We start from the raw sequence: 12756 nt of genomic DNA, 5'->3' as shown, positions 1-12756 counted from the left end.
ATCTATATATATATATATATATATATATATATATATATATATATATATCTATATATATATATATATATATATATATATATATTTATATATATATATATATATATATATATATATATATATATATATATATATATCTCTCGATATATCTATATATATATATATATATATATATATTTTACTGCATTGTGATTTTAACCACTTGCCGACCGCCCCTACCTAGGGGCGGCGGCAAAGTGGAGCCCGCAACGACCGCAATACGCCGATCGGCGGCGGCTCGTTGCAGACTAGCTGGCCGGGGATTGCACGCTGGATGTGCCCACCCGCGACGTCAACCCGCCAGCCAATTAGCAGCGGCGGCGGGTTGTTAACCCCCGATCTGCCGCATGTAAAGCGGATAATACGCTTTGTAATGTATACAAAGCGTATTATACAGGCTGCCTCCTGCCCTGGTGGTCCCAGTGATTGAGGGACCACCAGGGCAGGTTGCAGCCCTCCTAGTAAGTACCCAAGCACACTGATCCTGCCCCCTGATCGCCCACTGCACCCATCAGACCCCCCCCCCCGCCCACCCCTCAGACACCTGTTTGCACCCAATCACCCCCCTAATCACTCCCTGTCACTATCTCAACGCTATTTTTTAGATTAGGTCCTAAACTGCCCCCTGGGGGCTCCTGAACACCCCCCCCCACACACCCTCATATCCTCCCTAGAACCTGTCACTGCTACCCATCAGATCAGGCCCTAATATGCCCCCTGCGGGCTTCTGATCACCCGGCCTAACCCTCACCCGCCCCACCGCAGTGACAGAATTGTTTTTTCTGATCACTGCTGGTACGACTTAATTGCCATGTCCAGGTCACGATTTGAGAACATTCCTGCACTTCAGTGCCAATACAACCTGTCATCTAAGAAGCCACCCTGCTTATGACCGGTTCCACAAAATTCGGCCCCTCATAGACCACCTGTCATCAAAATTTGCAGATGCATATACCCCTGAACAGTCATTTTGAGGCATTTGGTTTCCAGACTACTCCTCGTGGTTTTGGGCCCCTAAAATGCCAGGGCAGTATAGGAACCCCACAAGTGACCCCATTTTAGAAAGAAGACACCCCAAGGTATTCCGTTAGGTGTATGACGAGTTCATAGAAGATTTTATTTTTTGTCAAAAGTTAGCGGAAATTGATTTGTATTGTTTTTTTTTCACAAAGTGTCACTTTCCACTAACTTGTGACAAAAAATAAAATCTTCTATGAACTCACCATACACCTAACGGAATACCTTGGGGTGTCTTCTTTCTAAAATGGGGTCACTTGTGGGGTTTCTATACTTCCCTGGCATTTTAGGGGCCCTAAACCGTGAGGAGTAGCCTAGAAACCAAATGCCTCAAAATGACCTGTGAATAGGACGTTGGGCCCCATAGCGCACCTAGGCTGCAAAAAAGTGTCACACATGTGATATCGCCGTACTCAGGAGAAGTAGTATAATGTGTTTTGGGGTGTATTTTTACACATACCCATGCTGGGTGGGAGAAATCTCTCTGTAAAGGGACAATTGTGTGTGAAAAAAATCAAAACATTTTAATTTACAGAGATATTTCTCCCACCCAGCATGGGTATGTGTAAAAATACACCCCAAAACACATTATACTACTTCTCCTGAGTACGGCGATACCACATGTGTGACACTTTTTTGCAACCTAGGTGCGCTAAGAGGCCCAACGTCCTATGAGTACCTTTAGAATTTCACAGGTCATTTTGAGGCATTTGGTTTCTAGACTACTCCTCACGGTTTAGGGCCCCTAAAATGCCAGGGCATTATAGGAACCCCACAAGTGACCCCATTTTAGAAAGAAGACACCCCAAGGTATTCAATTAGGTGTATGGGGAATTCATAAACGATTTTATTTTTTGTCACAAGTTAGTGGAAAATGACACTTTGTGAAAAAAACAATAAAAATCAATTTCCGCTAACTTGTGAAAAAAAAATGAAATCTTCTATGAACTCCCCATACTACTAACGGAATACCTTGGGGTGTCTTCTTTCTAAAATGGGGTCACTTGTAGGGTTCCTATACTGTCCTGGCATTTTAGGGGCCCTAAACCGTGAGGAGTAGTCTAGAAAATAAATGCCTCAAAATGACCTGTGAAATCCTAAAGGTACTCATAGGACTTTGGGCCCCTTAGCGCAGTTAGGGTGCAAAAAAGTGTCACACATGTGGTATCGCCGTACTCAGGAGAAGTAGTATAATGTGTTTTGGGGTGTATTTTTACACATACCCATGCTGGGTGGGAGAAATATCTCTGTAAATGGACAATTGTGTGTAAAAAAATCAAAATAAATCTCATTTACAGAGATATTTCTCCCACCCATCATGGGTATGTGTAAAAATACACCCCAAAACACATTATACTATTTCTCCTGAGTAAGGCGATACCACATGTGCAGTGGCGTAGCTAAGGAGTTGTGGGCCCCGGTGCAAGTTTTACAATGGGGCCCCCTCAACACTCTATACATCACAACTGATATGGTGCACCAAAACCTGCCAATGGCAACTACAGTGTTAGAAGTGCAAGAAGGGGATGGGGAACAGTGTGTTAATGATTACCACTATTCAAAGTATCTATAGAAATGATTATTATGAGCACAGGACCAATAGAGAGGTAATACTGTAGTTGTGGGAGGGCCCTTCAGGGCCCCTCTAGCCCAAGGGCCCCGATGCGGTCGCAACCTCTGCACCTCCTATTGCTACGCCCCTGCACATGTGTGACATTTCTTTTGCAGCCTAGGTGCGCTAAGGGGTCCAAAGTCCTATGAGCACCTTTAGGCTTTACAGGGGTGCTTACAATTTAGCACCCCCCAAAATGCCAGGACAGTAAACACACCCCACAAATGACCCCATTTTGGAAACTAGACACTTCAAGGTATTCAGAGAGGGGCATGGTGAGTCCGTGGCAGATTTCATTTTTTTTTGTCACCAGTTAGCAGAAATGGAAACTTTTTTTTATTTATTTTTTTTGTCACAAAGTGTCATTTTTCGCTAACTTGTGACAAAAGATAAAATCTTCTATGAACTCACCATGCCTCTAAGTGAATACTTTGGGGTGTCTTCTTTCCAAAATGGGGTCATTTGGGGGGTATTTATACTATCCTGGAATTCTGGCACCTCATGAAACCTGACAGGTGCTCAGAAATGAGAGAGATGCTTCAAAATGGGAAAATTCAATTTTTGCACCATAGTTTGTAAACGCTATAACTTTTACCCAAACCAATAAATATACACTGAATGGGTTTTTTTAAATCAAAAACATGTTTGTCCACATTTTTCGCGCTGCATGTATACAGAAATTTTACTTTATTTGAAAAATGTCAGCACAGAAAGTTAAAAAAATCATTTTTTTGCCAAAATTCATGTCTTTTTTGATGAATATAATAAAAAGTAAAAATCGCAGCAGCAATCAAATAGCACCAAAAGAAAGCTGTATTAGTGACAAGAAAAGGAGGTAAAATTCATTTAGATGGTAGCTTGTATGACTGAGCAATAAACCATTAAAGCTGCAGTGGTCTGAATGGAAAAAAGGCTCTGGTCCTTAAGGGGTGAAAAGACTGCGGTCCTTAAGTGGTTAATGTCGCACCATGCAGTCAGGTTCCTAACTTCTTCTCTGTATGCAGCTTCCTCATTGTCTGATATAAGCCCAATGACAGTCGTATTATCTGCAAACTTAACAATTATGTTTGAGGTATTGATAGGCTGGCAGTCATGGGTGAAAAGTGCATAGAGGAGAGGGCTTAATACACAGCCCTGTGGCACGCCAGTGCTCAGGGTAAGGGTGGAGGATGTCGGATTTCCTAGTCTGACAGTTTGAGGGCGATTAGTAAGGAAGTCCAATAACCAAGTACATATGACAGGGGATAGAGCAACTGGTCGATAATCATTAAGACAGGTTATCCTAGGATTTTTTGGAACTGGCACAATGGTTGTGGATTTAAGACATGAGGGGACTACACCCAAGAACAGAGAGAGGTTGAATATTTGTGTAAAAACTTTCGCTAGTTGACCAGTACAGGCCTGGAGCACACGTCCTTGTACACCATCAGGACCTGCAGCTTTCCTGGTGTTGATATTTGTGAGTGCTTGCTGTACTTCATGTATGTGAAGGATTCAAGGCTGTGAGTCTGTAGTGGGCCCAAAGTTGACAGGAGGCCGATTGTTGTCTTTTTCAAATCTAGCAAAGAAGTTGTTAAGTTCCTCTGCTAGGCTGGGGTTGTTATTGTCCAGTGTATATTGAGTTCCATTCTTCTTTTTGTAATCTGTGAGTAGTTGAATGCTTTGCCACATCCTCTTTGGGTTTGAGTCATTTTCAAAGTTTATCTCAATCCTTTGTTTGTACTTAAGTTTTGCATTTCGTATGCCTTTTTTCAGACTTGCAATGGCTGAAGAATATGGTTCTTTGTCCTGTATTTTAAAAGCTTTTAAGGTCTAGTGCTTAGTAGGCTGCTATCCTAACCATTATACCACCAACACAACACACTACAATGCTACATGCTGAAGCCAGCCTAGCATGTACCATTGTGATATACCCAAGAGAAAAATGAGCTCTCTCTCTCTCTTTATAGGACTTGATGCCATTGAACTGAATTTTCAACTTCAAACCATCAACGGATACCGGCAGAATTTCACAGGCAATTTCGGAATTCTGCCGGATTGAAAAAGCAATAACATTCTAACCGAACGGAACGGAATGACCAATTTCCGCCCAAAACTGCGGAAAATACAATTCCGAGGAAAGCAGTGACCATCCCTACTAGAGAGAGAGAGAGAGAGAGAGAGAGAGAGAGAGAGAGAGTGAGAGAGAGAGATATGAATCTACATGGCTATCTGGGGTTCTCTTCGTACATCTGTTGAACACAAAAGGCAAGGCCATGCCTGGGTGGGCTTGAACCACCAACCTTGCAGTTAACAGCCAAACGCACTAACCAATTGTGCCACAAAGACTGTGCACGCAGTTGCTGTTGAATGATTTTATGGGGATGTATGTGTGTCTTTTGAAGGCAGGAAGTAAGTCTGCTCCAAGAAGTTTCAGCATGTAGTGTTGGTGGTATAATGGTTAGGAGAGCAGCCTACCAAGCGGTAGGCCTGGGTTCGATGCCCGGCCAATGTATGTAAGCTGGCTTTTGAAATCCTACAATTCCATAAGCGAGCTCATTTTTCTCTTGGATATATCACAATGGTACATGCTAGGCTGGCTTCAGCATATAGCATTGTAGTGTGTTGTGACCCTTCCCAGAGGGAGGGAGGAAAGGAGGAGAAAAAGGACTAAGGGAACAGTTAATAGGTTCTATGGGCTACCATTTAGCATAAATAAGGTTCCATTTGAGATTATTTTAATTTTTCCGCCGGAATCCATGTGTTAGTGGCCCAGTCAAAGTCCAGATCTAAATCCAATCGAGAATCTGTGGCAAGATCTGAAAACTGCTGTTCACAAACGCTGTCCATCTAATCCACTTCTCACGTGTACACCACTTTATATTGGTCTTTCACGTGGAATTCCAATAAAATTGATACATGTTTGTGGCAGTAATGTGACAAAAAGTGGAAACCGTCAAGGGGGCTGAATACTTTTGCAAACCACTGTATATCAATATCATATAGGAGACACACACATTGATATTTGAGAAGTGAAATGAAGTTTATTGGATGTACAGAAAGTGCACAATTATTGTTTAAATACAATTAGGCAGGTGCATACATTTGGTCACTGTTGTCATTTTATTGATTCCAAAACCTTTAGAACTAATTATTGGAACTCAAATTGGCTTGGTAAGCTCAGTGATCCCTGACCTACATACATAGGTGAATCCAATTGTGAGAAAGAGTATTTAAGGGGGTCAATTGTAAGTTTCTTTCCCCTTTTTAGTTTTCTCTGAACAGTAGCAACATGGGGGTCTCTAAACAACTCTCAAATGACCTGAAGACAAAGATTGTTAACCATCATGGTTTAGGGGAAGGATACAGAAAGCTGTCTCAGAGATTTCAGCTGTCTGTTTCCACAGTTAGTAACATACTTGTTTCCACAGTTAGTAACATACTTGTTTCCACAGTTAGTAACATACTGAGGAAATGGAAGACCACAGGCTCAGTTCAAGTAAATGCTTGAAGTGGCAGATCAAGAAAAATTTCAGATAGACAGAAGCAACGCATGGGGAGAACAGTCAGAGTCAACCCACAGACCAGCACCAAAGACCTACAACATCATTGTGCTGCAGATGGAGTCACTGGAGTCACTGTGTAATATTCAACCATTCGGCACACTTTACACAAGGAGATGCTGTATGCAAGAGTGATGCAGAGGAAGCCTTTTCACCGCCCACAGCACAAATAGAGCCACTTGAGGTCTGCTAAAGCACTTTTGGACAAGCCAGCTTCATTTTGGAATAAGGTGCGGTGGACTGATGAAACTAAAATTGAGTTATTTGGGCATAAGAAACGGCGTTATGCATGGAGGAAAAACAAAACAGCATTCCAAGAAAAACACCTGCTACCTACAGTAAAATATGGTGGTGGTTCCATCATGCTGCAGGGCTGTTTAGCCAGTGCAGGGACTGGGAATCTTGTCAAACTTGAGGGACGCATGGATTTCATTCAGTATCAGCAGATTCTGGAGACCCATGTTCAGGAATCAGTGACAAAGCTGAAACTGCGCCAGGACTGGATCTTTCTACAAGACAACGACCCTAAACACTGCTCAAAATCCACTATGGCATTCATGCAGAGGAACAAGTACATTGTTCTGGAATGGCTATCTCAGTTCACAGCCCTGAATAGAATTGAAAATCTGTGGTGTGAGTTAAAGAGAGCTGGCCATGCTCAGAAGCTATCAAACCTGAATGAACTGGAGATGTTTTGTAAAGAGGAATGGTCCAAAATACCTTCAACCAGAATCCAGACTCTCATTGGAACCTAGAGGAAGCTTTTAGAGGCTGTCATTTCTTCAAAAGGAGGATCTACTAAATATTTATTTCATTTATTTTTTTCATTTATTTGAAACTGAACTAATAGTCTTTCCACCATCCCTGTCCACCTCTTTGCCTGATATTACAATAAATGTTAACAACACGTCTATAACTTCAGTTCCCAAAGCACTGTGCTTAGGGGTAATATTTGATTCTTCTCTCTCATTTATTCCTCACATTAACTCCCTAACCAGGTCCTGTCATCTCCAACTCAAAAACATAGCACGTATCCGACCTTTTATCTCTCATGACACAACTAAAATGTTAGTACAAGCTCTTATTATATCTCGATTGGACTATTGCAATATATTGCTTGGTGGACTTCCAACTAACAGACTAGTACCGCTCAATTCTGTACTGAACTCTGCTGCTCGACTCATTCATCTCTCCTCTTGCTCTTCCTCTGCTGCCCCTCTCTGTCAAGCTCTTCACTGGCTACCAATTAACCAGAGGATTCAGTTCAAACTCTTAACCTTAACCTACAAAGCTCTCCACAATCTCTCTCCCCTGTACATCTCCTCACTAGTCTCCAGATACCAACCCAACCGCAATCTCAGATCGGAACACAAGCTTTTATCCTCTTCTACAATTACCTCCTCACATTCACAAGACTTCTCACGTGCCTCACCCCTCCTCTGGAATGCCCTTCCACAGCACATCCGCCACTCTCCCACCTTTGAAATCTTTAAACGCTCCCTCAAAACCCACCTTTTCCGACAAGCATATTCTCTAGCTTAGGCCATGCACCCACTAGATAACCTAATTAAGCACTGCCTGTACATATACTGTATACTTCCCCCACCTCTTGTTTCCACCCCATTCCTTTAGATTATAAGCTCGCAAGGGCAGGGCTCTCACCCTTTTGTGTCATAGAATGTTATTAATTTAATTGCTTGCACTCTGTTAGACATTTATACATTTTAGTCATCATGTTAAATTTGCTATTGTAATCAGCAGTTCTGTATTTTGTATTAGTGTTCATATTTGATGTATATCATTGTCTGTATCATTATGTATCCCTTGTTTGTTTTCTTACATTGTACAGCGCCACGGAATATGAACAGCGCCACGGAATATGTTGGCGCTTTATAAATAAATAATAATAATAATTTATTGTTGGTGGTGCTCAAATTTATGCACCTGCCTAATTTTGTTTAAACAATTATTTCACACTTTCTGTAAATCCAATAAACTTCATTTCACTTCTCAAATATCACAGGGTGTGTCTCCTATATGATATATTTAACTGACATTTTTTATCGTAACAACCAACGATTTATACAGGAAAATCATGACGATTAACAAGGTTGCCCAAACTTTCGCATCCCACTGTATTAGCAATAACACAAAAGAAACAGCTTACAATTCCAACTTGTAAGGGTTTATATTTTTAACATATTGCCTACCTATCTAGTACAGTTTTTGCTGCTTGCAGAAATCTTGCATGATCATTTTCCTTCAAAAGATGGTCAGCTTGATTTATTAACACTGTTGATCGCTCAAGTCTCTGTCGACAGTTGGCAATTTGCTGGGCAAGTTTCCTTAACTTTGTTACCTAAAAAATAGGCACAGGAACTGAATTTGTGTCTGGATTTGTGCACAGGAACTGAATTAACATGGTTATCACAATGCATACATTGATATTTTACATTCCAAGTGATTCTACAATGATGCTAACATAATAGTTGCCAAGGCATTTTTCTTGTTACGTTATCTTTAGTTGTCCAGCTCCTGTTCAGGGTGAATCAGTGAAAATAAAAAGTCAGAACTTTTAGACTTGAAATGCTGCATGCAAGCTTCCGATCAATCATTGAACAGTGAGCTATTGGGATGAGCATAACTCATGGTAGCAAAAACATAAAGGTACAAAGAAATGTACAAAGAAATGTAAGCTGTCATAAAATCTCTCAAAAACCTCACAACAACCAGCTCATGCATGTTTTTATACATATTATATATAATATATATTGAAAATTATAACATCATTCATTCAGGTATTGGTCATCTTGTCCTGATTTCCATATTACAAAACCATGAGACATTACATAAAAATACTGTCATTATCACTGGAGTCTAAAAAAGAAGAAAAAGGAAAGACAAACAGAAAACAAAAATTACAGAATACAGAATACATGAATGTCATACACAATGAAGTTCAAAGGAGTTGGGAAGTTATGAAAAAGCCAGTAGTGGAAAAAAAAAGATGAACTGGAGAAACTTCAAATACAGTGAAAACTAATGTTGCTGTTTTGATTCAGGTAAAATAAAATTCTCTTTATATATTTTTGTTTTTAACGTGGGAATGACCAAAGAACATCGTTAAGCATGGGAAAATTCTTTGGCCTTTACCTTAGTAATGTGGGCCACTGTAGAAGCCAAACAGCAACATGAACATAAAAGTTAGTTTAGACAGGCTCTATCAGAGTCTTATCAGAGTTAATGTGCCTTATCAGAGTTAACTTGCCTTATCAAAGTTAACATGCCTTATCAGAGTTAGCATACCTTATCAGAGTAGCACAGCGAGCGCTACAAACGTATGCCTGCTAATTGGCAATGAAGAGAGCTCAACTTGTCTAATCACTTAAAAGGACATTATCCCCGCACTTTGATTGGCCAATCAAAGTGCAAGGATAATGCCCTTTAAAGTGATTGGACCCGCAGGGGCCCAGGGTAGTGTTGGGCGAACAGTGTTCGCCACTGTTCGGGTTCTGCAGAACATCATCCAGTTCGGGTGATGTTCGAGTTCGGCCAAACACCTGATGGTGTTCGGCCAAACCGTTCGGCCACATGGCCGAACTAAGAGCGCTGTGATTGGCCGAACGGGTCACGTGGTTCGGACCCGAACGCGCTCTGATTGGCCGAACGGGTCACGCGGTTCGGACCCGAACGCGCTCTGATTGGCCGAACGTGTCACGTGGTTCGGGAAAATAAATACCCGAACCACGTCATTTCTCCGCCATTTGTCTGTGGGTTTAGCTTTGGGTAGGCAGGCAGGGTAGTTCTCTCTCCAGCCGGACTAGCCAGGGTCCCCCCCAGTCATTGTGTCGCTGCTGGGAACAGTAGTACACCGCTCAGCCACACTATATAGCATTGTGTTTACTGCCACTCTGTGTACACCGCTCAAAACCACTGTATAGCATTGTGCTCTGTGTCGCTGCTGGGAACAGTAGTACACCGCTCGCTCAGCCACACTATATAGCATTGTGTTTACTGCCACTCTGTGTCTGCTGGGAACAGTAGTACACCGCTCACCCTGTATAGCATTGTGCTCTGTGTCGCTGCTGGGAATAGTAGTACACCACTCACCCACACTATATAGCATTGTGTTTACTGCCACTCTGTGTCTGCTGGGAACAGTAGTACACCGCTCGTTCAGCCACACTATATAGCATTGTGTTTACTGCCACTCTGTGTCTGCTGGGAACAGTAGTACACCGCTCACCCTGTATAGCATTGTGCTCTGTGTCGCTGCTGGGAATAGTAGTACACCACTCACCCACACTATATAGCATTGTGTTTACTGCCACTCTGTGTACACCGCTCACCCAGCACTATATATAGCATTGTGTTTACTGCCACTCTGTGTCTGCTGGGAACAGTAGTACACCGCTCGTTCAGCCACACTATATAGCATTGTGTTTACTGTCACTCTGTGTCTGCTGGGAACAGTAGTACACCGCTCGCTCAGCCACACTATATAGCATTGTGTTTACTGCCACTCTGTGTCTGCTGGGAACAGTAGTACACCGCTCGCTCAGCCACACTATATAGCATTGTGTTTACTGCCACTCTGTGTCTGCTGGGAACAGTAGTACACCGCTCGCTCAGCCACACTATATAGCATTGTGTTTACTGCCACTCTGTGTACACCGCTCACCCAGCACTATATAGCATTGTGTTTACTGCCACTCTGTGTCTGCTGGGAACAGTAGTACACCGCTCACCCGCCACTGCATAGCATTGTGCTCTGTGTCGCTGCTGACAATAGTGGTACACCGCTCACCCAGCACTGTATAGCATTGTGCTCTGTGTCGCTGCTGGGAACAGTAGTACACCGCTCGCTCAGCCACACTATATAGCATTGTGTTTACTGCCACTCTGTGTACACCGCTCACCCAGCACTATATAGCATTGTGTTTACTGCCACTCTGTGTCTGTTGGGAACAGTAGTACACCGCTCACCCGCCACTGTATAGCATTGTGCTCTGTGTCGCTGCTGGCAATAGTGGTACACCGCTCACCCAGCACTGTATAGCATTGTGCTCTGTGTCGCTGCTGGGAACAGTAGTACACCGCTCGCTCAGCCACACTATATAGCATTGTGTTTACTGCCACTCTGTGTACACCGCTCACCCAGCACTATATAGCATTGTGTTTACTGCCACTCTGTGTCTGCTGGGAACAGTAGTACACCGCTCACCCACCACTGCATAGCATTGTGCTCTGTGTCGCTGCTGACAATAGTGGTACACCGCTCACCCAGCACTGTATAGCATTGTGCTCTGTGTCGCTGCTGGGAACAGTAGTACACCGCTCGCTCAGCTACACTATATAGCATTGTGTTTACTGCCACTCTGTGTACACCGCTCGCTCAGCACTATATAGCATTGTGTTTACTGCCACTCTGTGTCTGCTGGGAACAGTAGTACACCGCTCACCCGCCACTGCATAGCATTGTGCTCTGTGTCGCTGCTGACAATAGTGGTACACCGCTCACCCAGCACTGTATAGCATTGTGCTCTGTGTCGCTGCTGGGAACAGTAGTACACCGCTCGCTCAGCCACACTATATAGCATTGTGTTTACTGCCACTCTGTGTACACCGCTCACCCAGCACTATTGTGTTTACTGCCACTCTGTGTCTGCTGGGAACAGTAGTACACCGCTCACCCGCCACTGTATAGCATTGTGCTCTGTGTCGCTGCTGGCAATAGTGGTACACCGCTCACCCGCCACTGTATAGCATTGTGCTCTGTGTCGCTGCTGGCAATAGTGGTACTCCGCTCACCCACCACTGTATAGCATTGTGCTCTGTGCCGCTGCTGGGAACAGTAGTACACCGCTCGCTCAGCTACACTATATAGCATTGTGTTTACTGCCACTCTGTGTACACCGCTCGCTCAGCACTATATAGCATTGTGTTTACTGCCACTCTGTGTCTGCTGGGAACAGTAGTACACCGCTCACCCGCCACTGCATAGCATTGTGCTCTGTGTCGCTGCTGACAATAGTGGTACACCGCTCACCCAGCACTGTATAGCATTGTGCTCTGTGTCGCTGCTGGGAACAGTAGTACACCGCTCGCTCAGCCACACTATATAGCATTGTGTTTACTGCCACTCTGTGTACACCGCTCACCCAGCACTATATAGCATTGTGTTTACTGCCACTCTGTGTCTGCTGGGAACAGTAGTACACCGCTCACCCGCCACTGTATAGCATTGTGCTCTGTGTCGCTGCTGGCAATAGTGGTACACCGCTCCCCGCCACTGTATAGCATTGTGCTCTGTGTCGCTGCTGGCAATAGTGGTACACCGCTCACCCACCACTGTATAGCATTTCTGTACTGCCACTGTACTGCTGCCAGTCAGCGTGTACTTTAAGGATAAGTGAAATGAGGAAGAAATCCGGTGAAAGAGGGAGGGGCAAGGGAAGAGGTGTTTTCCCTGACGGTTCACGTACAGGCCACAGGGGAGCACCCAAGAAAACCCACTCAATACCGCCCATGTTGTCCAGTACAACAACC

The 12756-nt window shown here is 43.6% G+C and overlaps 1 protein-coding gene across 4 annotated transcripts in view; it reads right to left on the bottom strand.

Moving 5' to 3' along the window:
• MID2 (midline 2) overlaps window positions 1-12756 on the bottom strand; it is a 594385-nt gene that overhangs the window by 242434 nt on the left and 339195 nt on the right. For all 4 annotated transcript variants that reach the window (XM_068247691.1, XM_068247690.1, XM_068247692.1 and 1 more), the window contains one exon: window positions 8418-8566. In XM_068247691.1, coding sequence (XP_068103792.1) covers window positions 8418-8566 — 149 coding nt within the window. The remainder of the gene's footprint in view (window positions 1-8417; window positions 8567-12756) is intronic.

Source organism: Hyperolius riggenbachi, chromosome 8 (assembly GCF_040937935.1).
Source record: "Hyperolius riggenbachi isolate aHypRig1 chromosome 8, aHypRig1.pri, whole genome shotgun sequence".
NCBI lineage: Eukaryota > Metazoa > Chordata > Amphibia > Anura > Hyperoliidae > Hyperolius > Hyperolius riggenbachi.
This window is presented reverse-complemented; position numbering and strand designations above follow the sequence as displayed.